This window comes from Lactuca virosa, chromosome 6 (assembly GCF_052849685.1).
Source record: "Lactuca virosa cultivar CGN04683 chromosome 6, Lactuca_virosa_CGN04683_v6, whole genome shotgun sequence".
Lineage (NCBI taxonomy): Eukaryota > Viridiplantae > Streptophyta > Magnoliopsida > Asterales > Asteraceae > Lactuca > Lactuca virosa.
Genome location: NC_136431.1, coordinates 213,224,217 through 213,238,782, shown reverse-complemented (window position 1 = coordinate 213,238,782; position 14,566 = coordinate 213,224,217). Strand labels below are relative to the sequence as shown.

The 14,566-nt window shown below is 36.5% G+C and overlaps 1 protein-coding gene across 1 annotated transcript; it reads left to right on the top strand.

The window, feature by feature from the left end:
- Nucleotides 1-11,855: 11,855 nt before the first annotated feature.
- On the top strand, nucleotides 11,856-13,487 carry RGF6 (root meristem growth factor). Its single transcript, XM_079056811.1, has 4 exons — nucleotides 11,856-12,139; nucleotides 12,229-12,337; nucleotides 12,422-12,468; nucleotides 12,954-13,487. The coding sequence occupies exons 1-4, from the start codon at nucleotides 12,017-12,019 to the stop codon at nucleotides 13,110-13,112; spliced, it is 438 nt and encodes a 145-aa protein (XP_078912937.1). The 5' UTR covers nucleotides 11,856-12,016; the 3' UTR covers nucleotides 13,113-13,487.
- Nucleotides 13,488-14,566: the final 1,079 nt, after the last annotated feature.

The following is a 14,566-nucleotide window of genomic DNA, read 5'->3' as shown; positions in this document are numbered from 1 at the left end:
ACCTACAAAGACTTTATGAATTGCAGACCAAAGAGCTTTCATGGAAATGAAGGGGTTGTTAATTTGACTAGGTGGATAGAAAAGACAGGGTTCGTCTTTCAAATAAGCTTCTGTTCAGACGATTGTAAAGTATGATTTGCAACCTGTACTTTCGCTGATGCAGCACTTACATGGTGGAACAACCATGTGAATACAATGGGAATTGATACTGTAAATTCCATGAAATGGGAAGAGCTAAAGATGATGCTAGTAGAGGAGTATTGTCCTAGGGAGGAAATACATAAGCTGGAACAAGAATTGTGGACCCTAACCATGAAGGGTTCAAAGATAAAAGCTTATACCGCTAGATTTAATGATCTTGCAGTAATGTGTCCAGCACTTGTAACCCCTGAATATAAGAAAATTGAGCGATATATATGGGGTTTAGCATCACAAATTAAAGGCATGGTGATCACATCAAAGCCTACAACCTATGACAGCACCAAGAGAATAGCTCATCAGCTAACCCTCACAGAGATCCAAGGAACATTAATGTTCTCAAAGGCTGAGTCTCCCAAATCTGGAACAAACAAGCGCAAGTTTAATGGGAAGAATCCTAGACAATCATCTGATAAAAGACAAGAAGTGGCAACCAATTATGCAGCCACACCAGCAATACCCGTACAACCAAGACGGTATGATGGAAAATTTCCATGGTGCAGTCAGTGTAACTGTCATCACCCAGGTGACTGTTTTGTTTGCACGAAGTGCAAGAAGAAGGGGCATACTGCTAGTCACTGTAGGAGCACAACACCTGCAATAGTCAATCAGCAAAAAAATACTGGAACAGGCAATGATGAAGGAAGAAAGTGTTTGAGTGTGGCGAGGTTGGACACATCAAGAGAAAATGTCCAAAGTTAAGGAATCAAGGAGGCATAGGGAATGGCAGGGCATTCGTGATCGGAAGCAGAGAAGCTATCCAGGACCCTTCGGTTGTATCTGGTACGTTTCTCATAGATAATTTATATGCTACCATACTCTTCGACTCTGGAGCAGATAGAAGTTTTATAACTCCGACGTTTAGAAAATTGTTAAGTCATGAGTCTAGCAAATTAAAAGAAATCTATGAAGTAGAAATCGCTAACGGTCAAACCGAGAAAACACATGAAATCCTAGAAAACTGTCTGTTAACTCTTAATAACTACCTTTTTCACGTCAACCTCATGCCAATGCCTATCGGTAGTTTTGATATCATAATTGGCATGGATTGGTTATCTTCACACCACACCGAAATTTTATGTTATAAGAAAGCTATACAACTACCCTTACCAAACGGCGAAGCCCTGATTATCTATGGTGATAAATCTAGGAAGAACCTCAAAGTCATCTCTACATAAATATCTACATAAGAAGAGAAAGACAAAAGAAATCAAGGACATACCTCAAGTATGTGATTTCCCTGACGTGTTTCCTGAAGATCTACCTGGAATACCTCCCGCCCGACAAGTCGAGTTTTGAATCGACTTAATTCCAGGAGCCGCACCAGTAGCAAAATCTCCTTATCGGTTGGCTCCATCCGAAATGCAAGAATTATCCAGCCAACTACAAGAACTTCTTGACAAAGGCTTTATTAGGCCAAGTTTTTCACCTTGGGGAGCACCAATATTGTTTGTCAAGAAGAAGGACGGATCCTTTCGAATGTGTATTGATTATCGGGAGTTGAATAAGCTAACGATCAAGAATCGTTACCCGCTTCCAAGAATTGATGATCTGTTCGATCAACTGCAAGGATCCGGCTACTACTCAAAGATAGATCTCAAATCAGGATACCATCAACTCAGAGTACAAGAAGATGATATTCCAAAAACAACGTTTACAACTCGTTATGGTCATTATGAGTTCTTAGTTATGTCTTTTGGATTGACCAATGCCCCAGCAGTGTTTATGGATCTCATGAATCGTGTTTGCAAACCATACTTGGATATATTCGTGATAGTATTTATCGATGATATATTGATATATTCACGAACCAAGGAAGAACATGGTCAACACTTGCAAATAATCTTGGAACTACTAAGAAAAGAAAAGTTGTACGCCAAATTCTCCAAATGTGAGTTTTGGATTAGAGAAGTACAATTTTTAGGTCATGTAGTTAGCAACGAAGGAATTCATGTTGACCCATCCAAAGTTTAAGCAATCAGGAATTGGGAAGCACCAAAGACGCCAACAAAAATGCGTCAATTCCTAGGACTTGCTGGCTATTACCGCAGATTCATAGAGAATTTCTCCAAAATAGCCAAGCCGCTTACAACATTAACCCAGAAGGATACGAAGTTCAACTGGGAAGACAAACAAGAAGCAGCTTTTCAGAAACTGAAGCAAATATTGTGTAGTGCACCAATCCTATCCCTTCTAGATGGGACAGAAGATTTCGTCGTATACTGCGACGCATCAAATCAAGGATTGGGATGTGTGTTTATGCAAAGAGGAAAAGTTATCGCCTACGCATCACGACAACTTAAGGTGCATGAGAATAATTACACTACCCATGATCTTGAATTGGGAGCTGTAGTTTTTGCACTAAAAATCTGGAGAAATTATTTATACGGTACTAAGTGTACTATTTTTACCGACCACAAGAGTCTCCAGCACATCTTCAACCAAAACGATCTTAATATGAGACAACGAAGATGGGTTGAATTGTTGAATGATTACGAATGTGATATTCGTTATCATCCCTGAAAGGCAAACGTGGTAGAAGATGCCTTGAGCCGGAAAGAATATATTAAACCCCATCGGGTACGAGCATTAACCATAACTATCCATTCTAACTATGCCGCACAAATTAGAGAAGCTCAATTTGAGGCTCTAAAAGAAGAAAACATCAAGAACGAAGCTTTGCGAGGAATGGAAAAGCAACTTATACAAAAATATGACGGAACGCGATACTTTATGAACCGAATTTGGATGCCTAAGCTCGGTGGATTCAGGGACTTGGTCTTAGAAGAAGCCCACAAGTCCAGATATTCTGTGCATCCAGGCTCTGACAAAATGTACTTAGATTTAAAAGTACATTATTGGTGGCCAAACATGAAGGCAGAAATTGCTACTTATGTGAGCAAATGCTTGACTTGTTCTAGTGTAAACGTAGAACATCAAAAGCCTTCAGGTTTACTTCAACAACCGGAAATACATGAATGGAAATGGGAGAAGATATCAATGGACTTCATCACTAAGTTACCTAAAACTCCCAGTGGGTTCGACACAATTTGGCTAATAGTCGATAGATTGACTAAGTCCGCCCATTTCTTACCAATTAAGGAGAACGACAAGATGGAAAAGCTGACTAGAGTTTATCTTAAGGAAATTGTCAGATTTCATGGAGTTCCAAATTCTATTATTTCTGACCGAGATAGTAGATTCACTTCACGGTTTTGGCAATCTCTACAAAAATCCTTAGGAACACGTCTAGATATGAGTACAGCTTACCATCCACAGACTGATGGTCAGAGTGAGAGAAGCATTCAGACTTTAGAAGATATGCTCCGAGCCTGTGTAATAGACTTTGGAAATGCGTGGGATACTCATTTACCGTTAATTGAGTTTTCCTACAACAATAGTCATCACACCGGCATCAAGGCTGCACCGTTTGAGGCTCTTTATAGACGAAAATGTCGTTCCCCAATATGTTGGGCAGAAGTTGGAGATACGCAGATGGCCAGAGAACGTACAGGCAATACCTTACATACTGGACCAGAAATAATTCACAAGATAACTGAAAAGATCGTGCAAATTAAGGATCGATGAAAGGCTGCAGGTGATCGTCAAAAGAGTTATGCTGACATAAGAAGTAAGTCTTTAGAATTCCAAGTTGGAGATAAAGTAATGTTGAAGGTCTCTCCTTGGAAAGGCATAATTCGATTCAGGAAACGAGGCAAAGTAAACCCAAGGTATATAGGACCTTTTGAAATTCTAGCAAGAATTGGTTCTGTCGCATACCAACTCAAGTTGCCTCAAGAACTAAGTAATGTGCTTGATGTTTTTCAAGTATCAAACCTCAAAAGATGTCTATCTGATAACACTCTTGTTATACCTCTCGAAGAGATACAATTCAATACGAAACTCAGCTTTGTAGAAGAACCTGTTGAGATCATGGATCGAGAAGTCAAACGATTAAAGCAAAGTCGTATTCCCATGGTGAAACTTCGATGGAACTCTTTACGAGGACCTGAATTTACTTGGGAACGTGAAGATCAGATGAAAGAAAAATACCCCCAACTGTTTGACATAACCCCATCCATAAGATAAATTTCGGGACGAAATTATTCTAACGAGGGGAGAATGTAACACCAGTCAAAATAGGTCAATAGACAATCACATGTGATTATACCAATCATGTAATTTTGTAAACCAGTAAGGTGATAAAATTACTATGTAGTTCATGATAAATTCTAATACAAATATGAACTTTCGTTATGATACAACTCAAAGTATACGTCCATACGATTCCAAAAATATAGAGAACGTCTAAATCTGACTTCGCGTGAAGAAGTTATGACAAATTCTAATGCCATAGATCCTTATAACTAGATGAATTTAAAATAGGCTTAGAATTAGCTATTGGAATCTATTAGAGAGTTGTAGTACTCGGAATTACCTACGCGTGCATATAAAGAACGTCAAAAACGGAGTTCGTATGCAAAAGTTACGACCTTCCAAAGTTGCAGCTGTCTGAGAGCATGACACGTGGCAGGAAACCCTAGCTGTCTGGATTCACGACGTGAACCTTAAATTCACGACGTGAAAGTAGTCATGACACATTTCGGGGCTAGAAAACACGTGCGAAGTCTACGGGAGTGAGGTGTTGAATCCTCACGACATGAACATAAAAAACACGACGTGAAACTAGAATCGTGACACCTTCCGAAGCTAGGACGCAAATGGAAAGTCTACAAGATGATGCAGCTTAGATTCACGACGTGAACCTTAAGTTCACGACGTGAACTTGTCTTGGACATCCTATAAATAGCAAGTCCGACATCTTCTCTTCTTACACCTGAACTTCTTTCTCCTCTCTCCTTTGCTGAAGCCATCTTGCATCCCGAGCCCGGTGATCGCGAACCGCTGACCATTTCTTCTTAGATTACATAAAATAAGGCTACTAGGGTGAGTTTCACGTCCCCACTTTCTAATATTTTCAGGGGAAAACGCATGCTAAATATTGTATATATGTTACTATTATGTCTATATGATGGTATATTAGTATCAACGTAGATAGTTATATTAACCGAGATATAGTTGTTCTAAATATAATATTTTGAATATATACAACTATTATCAACTTGTTAGCATGTTCTTGAACTAATGTAGATCTTGAGTTATACTTAGGATTCTATATATATGTTGTGTGCGATATAGTTCCGAAGTTATATTCGGAAGTTCTATATGTTAAAAGGTATGTTGCTATTATTGGTCTCATGTCAAGATAAAACTTGGTATGGTATATGTTGTTATTGTTGGTTTTATGACAAGATAAAACTTGGTATGTTATATATTGTTATTGATGGTTTTATGGTAAGATAAAACCTGATTTTTCCTTAAGTTATAGCTGTTGTACTGCGTAAAGTAATATGAACTTAGGAGTAATGTTTAAAGGCATAGTCTAATAACTTAGGGTTTTAGAGATGAAAATGCTTTTGTTGTTAGAGCTATAGGAAGCCGATTAAGTCTACATGAGTTATTGTGTTCATCATCTAAGATTGGGGATCTTAATGAAAGTCCTCTGACCTGTAACCGTTAATCCCGTGTGAGCGAGGAAGTCATGTATGAATAATATACGGGTTGACAACCCCACTCGTGGTTGCTAGCTACAACCCACCTTAATCGAGTGACGAACTGTCCTTTTATTTGTTGTTCCGACGTCGATGAAGCGTGCGATATTAAATATATGTTGTGGAAATCCTCATGGAAATCATGAGTGGGCTGTCCTCATGTAAAACATGAGTGGGATCTATCAGAGGCATTGTATGTCATAGCAGCGGTTACAGAATCATGGTAGCAAATTGTTAGAAACATTATACTTTGTCGTTATACAAGTATAAATGTTAAGTATAAGTTTCCCCATACTTATACCCTAGGTTCAAGGAACGTTTAGGTATAACACTTATTTGATAAGTAGACTATTATACCTAATTTATATACTAAATGTCGGAGCGTCAAAATGATACTTTCAAAAACTAAACTTTTCAACTTAGAAAAAGTATTATTTTCATATGGAGTCAAAACCTGTGAACTCACCAACTTTATGTTGACGTATTTTAAAATGCATGTGTTTTCAGGAACTTGAAAAGCTGGTATGTTTTCATACAGGAGAAGTTTTACTATTATCTTCATGTTCTTTAAGAAGTATGCCATGGTCGGATATTATGTAATAAATACTAGGAAAACAATAATGTAACTTGCAATCATCAATAAAGGTATGTATTTTCTTTAGTACTGTTCATTGTATGTTATATAACTGTGATACGAAGAATGACGTTACACCACCCAGTGTTTCCGCCGACGGCTGGGGGTGTGACAAATAAAATGAGAGGGTGAAATGTAAAAAATCTGATGGTTCAAATAACGAGTAAAGAGAGAAAAAAAGAGGGTATAAATTGTCCATGGAAGAATCAACATCCGGAAAAAGATGAAATACACTACAAATTTCAGTGATGAGATATTTGTCATTACACTTATAATTTCATTGGATTTATCAAAATTCTCCGTGGAAGAATCAACGGCCGGCCATTCCCCAAATTAAATTGTAAATTTGTAATGTACATAAAATATTATATTTAAGTTATTTTGTTTTGTTCGCTACAAGAATAGTATTCATTCGTGGCGATGCACACCTTTAGTGGCGACAAACAAGTTTCGCGTTATTTGTCGCCACTAAAGGTGTGCGTCGTCGCTAATGATTACTCGTCATCGATCCGTGTCAACAGTTTAGGTGAAAGCATAGCCATCGATTTAGTCCTAATCCAATGATAGGAAACCCACATCGTATGCAACCTTTAGCGGCAACACAGTTACCGACAACAGTGTCGACGCTAATACTCGAAAAATACCGCCAAAGATTCCCTCAAAAGCTGTCGCCGCTATTATTCCTTCCGTCGCCGCCAAAGAAACCAAAACGATAACTCGCATTGTGTCGTTGAGCAGGTTAGTCATCAGAGTATTTGGGATCTACCATCCAACAATGCTCGTGTCCAAAATACTTACAATGACTATGTCCAAAATGTCGACAATGTGGAGGCCGAAAATGTTGACGATGTGGACGTAGTTCAAAACAACTCTTCATCCGGTGCAAGACTTTTTATCGACTTCTCACAATACTTTCAAAACAATGTTTATGTAGCTCAAAAAAATGTTGATTATGATGATGGGGACGAGACTGAAGTACCTCCGCCAACGGGTAGAATCGATAATCTTTTCGAGGAAGAGACTGATTATGATGATGATAATTTTGTTTATGATACTGAAGAAGACATTCTAGTATATGAGGGAGATTATGATTAAAAAAAGTCATATGTTATGGAAAACTTTATGTGTATGTTTTTTTGTAATAGAAAGTTTATTTGAATTCCAAATTCAAGACTTAACTTTTATTCATATTGTTTGTTATATTGTACATCTTATAATTTTGCAGGCTAATTTATATTCATATTGTGTGTTTTATATTGCACATCTTATAATTTTGCAGGCTATATATGGGGTTTAGTTGGGTGATACTCTTTTACATGATGGTCCATGTAATGGGCTTAGGATATGGAGGTGATGGAGTCGGGGATCCACCACATTCAGTAGGCTTTGGTCGCGAACAACATGAAGAGGATGATAAGTGTTAATATGATATATTTATTAGCTATTTTTATTCATTTATTATAAATTTAAACTATCGTGATTAATTTCATCTGATCTACCAAAAAAAGAATAGGGTTATCTAAAAACATCCAACTATCAAAGCTGATACGAGCAAACAACGAAAAGCCTATCGATTTGGATTTCGACAGAGACCTCACATTTTCCCATGTCAGGAAATGTGACAATATGTTTACCCATGAGATTGGGAGATATATGTGTCAGAACATCCCTTTTAGCATATATGGTTGGGACAATGTCTCCCCTGCTTTAACGAATGTCACAGTCGTGCATCTAAAGGTAAATTATTTATATGATAATATTTTAAGTTTAGTTGTGATTGGTATTTAATTAACTAATTTTTTATATTTGTAGAGAAGGGTTGATTTGGATAAGTTTAACTTGGATCCCTAGCGTGCTCAGTTGTTGCAAAGCATTGATGCGACTCTACAAAAAAATTACAGAGGCCGGAAAAGTAAAGCACATATTCATTTTCAGAATGTCAGAGGGCTTGCAGATATCCTAAGGGCATTATCTACCCCCACCCGAGGATATGTCACATGAAAATTGGGCGCACATAGTCGAACATTTTAAAACGCCCGAATTTGTAAAACATTCGATGACAAACAAAGGAGTCTGTGCACAATAACAAGTTATAAACAGAGGGGGGCTGTGCTCGTATAGCAGTGTCTGTTTCAAATAAGTAAGTTGTGATATATTTAACTATTTATTTAAAGTATAATTAATTTAACTTTTAATGTTATGTAGGACATCACTAGACTCGAAGCATTTCGTATGGCTAATACCGATCATCAACGGGTGTTTAGTAGTCCTACAGTCGAGCAACGATATGTAAGTGGTTAATTTGTATTTTCATATAAGTGTTTATATATATATATATATATATATATATATATATATATATATATATATATATATTATGATGTTAATAATTTTTTGAAAATACAAAATGCTTTACTTCAAAAGCTCAATCAACAAACTCAAGCTTCTTCTGAAGCAAGCGGTCTAACATCAGAGGATATAAAAAATTATTTTGAAAGAATTTTGGTTATTCGACACGACCATATTAGAGGCATTGAGTATAAACCTTCTACGGTTGTGTCTATGTACGATCAGGAACAACCACACTGACAAAGTCACCACCACAATCACAGGCAATTGTTAACTTAAGTGTAGTTGGAATATGTGTAGGATTTATGTTTAAGTGTACTTGAAAAGTACAATGCTAGAATAGAAAAATGAAAAACAGTAGGACGCTATAATCATCATGACCTTTAATTCAAGGTTGTCAAAGTCGTTAGGGAGTAATCGGCGCCTGGGCGGAGACCCTTAATTGTAATAGAATTTATTTTTTAAAAATTAAATATTACCTATATCCAAATAAAATAGGTAAATAATCATAAAACTTTGGCATATTCAGTCGTCTAATTATTTAAATCGTCGTATATAATCATTTTTAGCTTAATTGAGAATCTTTTCAACAATTTTAGTCATCAATTATCATAATTTAGTCATCCAATATCATAAATTTGACTAACCGGAGATTTTTTTTTGAAAATTTTGACTGTCTAACTTTTTTACTAGCTTAGACCGTCTAGACCGCCTACAGCCTTCCAGGACCGACTTCGCCTAACTCAACTGACTAGCATTAATCGTAGACAGTAAGAGGCTGCCTAGCGCCTAGGCTGATTTTTACAACACTATATTAATTTGTAAAGTAGAATGCTCTAATGATATGTTGGTATTATATTTTATATTTTACTTATATTTTCATAAGTTTAGTTAATTATAGTACGATGCTATATTGAAAAAATGAAAAAAATACAATGTTATAATGTATATGCATTATATGTAGGGGTGACAACTCTCTGACCCGCCAACCCACCAACCCGTGACCCACCAACCCGAACCCAACCCAATTGTCAGGCCTAATTATATGTATGATGTAGTTTGGTTATAGTTTGATATTTTGATATTTTGTAGTTTGGTAATTGTTAGTTTAGTATAGTAAAATGCTATAATGGACAAATGAAAAAAGTACAATGCTATAATGTATATGCAATATGTGTAGGATGTACTTTGGTTATAGTTTGATATGTTGATATTTTGTAGTTTGGTAATTGTTAGTTTAATATTAGTACAATGCTATAATGGAAAAATAAAAGAAAAGTACAATGCTATAATGTATATGCAATATTGTGTAGGATGTATGTTTAAATATATTTGGAAAGTACAATGTTATAATGGAAAAAATAGGATGATATAATCAGTATTACCTTAATTTGTGAAGTAGAATGTTATTAATTATGATATGTTGGTAATATATTTTGTTTATTTAGTTGGACATGCTGCAGACAATGCTAAAAGACCCGACATGTAGTGCGGCATTGCAAGAGTGGTTTCGATCGTTGTCGCCACGAAATGAAAACAAAGGAAACGAGGGGTGTGATGAGGACACGTAGCTACTTTTATGATTTATGAAATGTTTTGTTTGAGTTAGTATTTTAGACTAGTATTTTGGATATATTGCACTATGTTTAGATGAATATTTTGGACCAGATGTTTGGATTAATTATTTGGATCTGATGTTGTGTATATTATTAAGTGGTTAATGTTCCGAACTATGATCTGCAAAATAATGTTTTGTAGTAGATTTTACTTTTTATTATGTTTTTTTTCTAATTTTAATGTTAAATACTAAAGAAATAAGAAAATGCAATTAACGGCGACGCCTTTAGTGATGACGGACGTGTATTAGTGGCGACATGACTTTAGCGGCAACGACGAGTATTAGCGATGACAGGGTATTGGCGGCAACGAATAGCAATAACGGCGACATATGGAGCATTTGCAGTGAGGCAACAACACGATAGTGACGGGGCCATGGACATGTATTAGTGACGTCTGTCGACGCTAATACTCGCATTTCGTATACTGGTTGGCAATGAAACATAAAATGTTTTACGCCAATTAATCTCATCTCAAGTAGAAAAATAAATTATATTTAGCTACTGATCAGTTGCATTTATTTTGGTTTTCAAGAAAGTTATTTGTTTTTGTATATAGCAAGAAAATTAATAACTCTTGTTGAACTATTAATTATAAAGAATGTAAAAAATATAATAACGTTAAACTTTATCTGATCATAAAACCCAATTTTGTTTATGACAAAAACCGATATATATAATGATTGAACATAAGATGATCTGACAGAGATACGGGGTGTTAGGTTTGGAAGATGATCAAGGGTTACTTCGTCCTTGACTACCATATTTGTGATTGAGAGCAATGTAACATGGGGAAGATGCCACGTGGCACGGAGTGGTGGATCTGGGGGGTGGGGTAACCATTCCACGGCCCCGTCACTGTCGTGTAGTGGTGGTGCAAGTGGCGGTTTAGCCATTCATCTTTGTCTCTGGAAACCCACTCCTTGTGGTTCCCACCTATATTTGCAAATTTATGAATCTTGTCAAACCTCAAATGCAAGTTTCACATGGTTCTTCTCAAACTCAATTAGATGATCCAAGACAAACAAAAATAATTAATAAAAACTAATTAAATGCTTCTTTCCGTCATCTAACAGTAAATGAATATCGAGCACTTATCATCTGGGTGTATTACACACAGAGTCACAGAGATCACTTGTGTGGAATCCGAACTCGAACAAATTTAAAGTTTGAACTCTATGTATATCTCCGGTGCTTTGAATTCATCTGCATGCATCTACGTAACTCTATTATGATTTATGCAACTCCGATAAAGAGGTCCCACGTAATTAATAAAAAGTGATAAGGAGAAGGGGACAATAGAGGATGCCAATATCTTTAATTAAAGATTCATCACCAAACACTTCCATGTTCTCTCTTTAAAGTTTAAACATCCCTTCCTTCCATTCCTCTTACAATATCTGCATTCAATTACCCCAATTCCCCCCAGGCCCCTACCCCAGTTTTTGTATATATAAATTAACAATATAATGTGTGATCAGAAACCAACACAACCACATATTGAAACGGCCATCTCTAGTCGGAGTAAACCAACATTCAACAGTTGAAAACATACCTCCACGATATAAATAAACCATTTGCTATTCATATTCCCTTGAGAAAAAAAAATGTATTTCCTTGTTTACTATCTCGTGATCCACCTTTGTGTTTCCATGCATGCATGCGATTCTCGCCATCTTGGAGTCTTCCACAAGGAACCCGGGAAAGAACTTCATCTGATTACTAGCAAGGTTTGTGCCCTAGCTAACTAATTAATTTTCATGTTCAAAAGTAATATAATATGACTGAGATATATGATTGGTTTGTTTGTTTAATCCAGGCACCAGAAATAAGGGCTGGAAACGAAGGAAGAAACTGTAATGAAACTAATATGGAAGATAAGGAGTCCAAGCTTGAGTTTCCTTCAGAAGAACTGAAGATGCATAAAGGTTATTATGATTTTATGTGTTTGTGAAAGAATTCGTCTGTTAATGTAGCTATTTATGTTGACATGGTATATATGTTGCTTGCAGGAAATGATATCGAGTTAAAACTTTTTCAAGATGGAACCAAACCACAGGTAAGACACATTTTGTAATCATGTATTTTAACCCCCCCACCCAAGTACATTTGGGTAAGATTTGTGTGAGTCTCAAAAACAAAACAAAAATAATTTTGCACGCACGCATACCATCCATAAATTTACTTCTCAAACTACTATATATAACTCCAAAGCAGAAAGTTTCATATCGCCCAGGTTTCATTACTAGATTTGAATTTCAAATACACATATGTTCGTGATCTCGATCTCGATATCATATTTCGTAATTAAAGAAATATCAACTTTCATATATCTCCCGTGAAAGATTTATCAATTTATAAAAAGTAGCAATTAATGACGCATACTACCATATCGATTTGTTAATACTCGAATATATTTATAGGGTTTCTAGATTACAAACTATTACCAATATAATCAAGTACTTGATGGATGATCAAGTCTTTTTATCAAATATATACGTACACATCTTTATTTCGATCTTATATATATGTTTTTTTTTGTAGGGATGGAAGAATCATGCTCGTTTGACAATGGAGTCTAAGCAAAAGGATTCGAAAGAAAAAATAAATAATTCCAAGGATAGCAGTGTTACTGAAGATGTCGGAGTCATGGACTATGCACAGCCCCATCGCAAACCACCAATCCACAATTTACAGCCCTAAAAGGCTAGAACTACTCTTGTCAATTCTTCCTTAAATATCTAATGTGGGTATTCAAGTAAGAGAATCCAAGGGGGATTGATGATATACACAAGTAATTTAAAATAGTTAGTCAACATATATATACACTCTCTTGTACTCTAAGACTATGCATTCGGAGTTGTAAAACCCTTTTGGGGGGAATAATATCAACTCTAGCAATGCTTTGTTTCTATTATGTATGATAAGTTGTCCTAAATTAGTAATTGTGGTGGATCATTGTATGGTCATCACTTGCAATTATGTCATGTTGCAGTGTTAAACTGTTCTATTAATAAACAATTAAAATATCATAAAATGATGTGTGGTCCATTGATATATGTGCCCACGTATTTAATATGCTGGTTGGTACTTAAAGCAAGTAGACAGGTATATGGTAGTTTTTACTTGCTTGTCTCGTTTAATATGCAGCCGCATGCATCTAGAACTCTACTAATTAGCATCGGGAGATTTGCGAACAATTTTCTGGAAACAATATTTTCAAACCGTATTGATGGGAATACCCTTTTGCTACAAGTCTGACCTTGTACCGCTCAACAGACCTATCAACTTTTGTTTTTATCTTGTACTCCCGGCGAAAACCTATCGTTCAGGTTCAAAAAGCAATGAGTTCCTCAACCATAGCATTCTGCTAAAGAGGATCTAAAACAGCTTCTCTATACGATTCAGGTTCAAAAAGATGATGAATGCTCGCTATAAATAAAGCAAATGGTCCTGAGTATGTAGAGTAGGCAAAATATGGCAGCTTGTTGGACTTGATAGGATGAGTAGATCTCGTGAGGGGTGGTGGTGGAGGTGGATATTCAATTTCAACAGTCGAAGGAGCAGACTCAGGAATAGGGGGAGTCGAGGAACTCTCTGAAGAAGTGGGTGTGTCATGAGCTGAAGGATCAGGTGGCATAGATGGGTCTCGAGCCTCTATCTCTTCAACAAAAGGATCAATATGCAGAAGATATGACTTCGTTACATTGTGGGCTGTAGCAGGAATCGAGTATAAATGAATATGTTCGAAAAAAGTGACATGCAGGGAAACACATAACTTCTGACTCACAGGATCACGGTATCCTTTCTGTCCAACACCATACCCCAAAAATACACAAATAGCATATTTCGGCCCCAACTTGGTCCTCTCAAGATGATGACGAAGAAAAAAATCCGTACATCCAAAAACTAGTAAGGAAGAGTAGTCTGGTATGTGACCATATAGCTTCTCAAAAGGATACATTCCTGAATTCAATGAAGTAGGGATACGATTAATCACAAAAACAACAGTTAGGACTGCTTCTCCCCAAAAGGCACTAGGGACATGCGCAGACAGGAGCAATGAGCGGGCTGTCTCAACAATATGACGGTGTTTTTTTTCTGCCACACCATTTTGTTGAGGAGTATCAGTACACGATGACTGGTGTATGGTACCA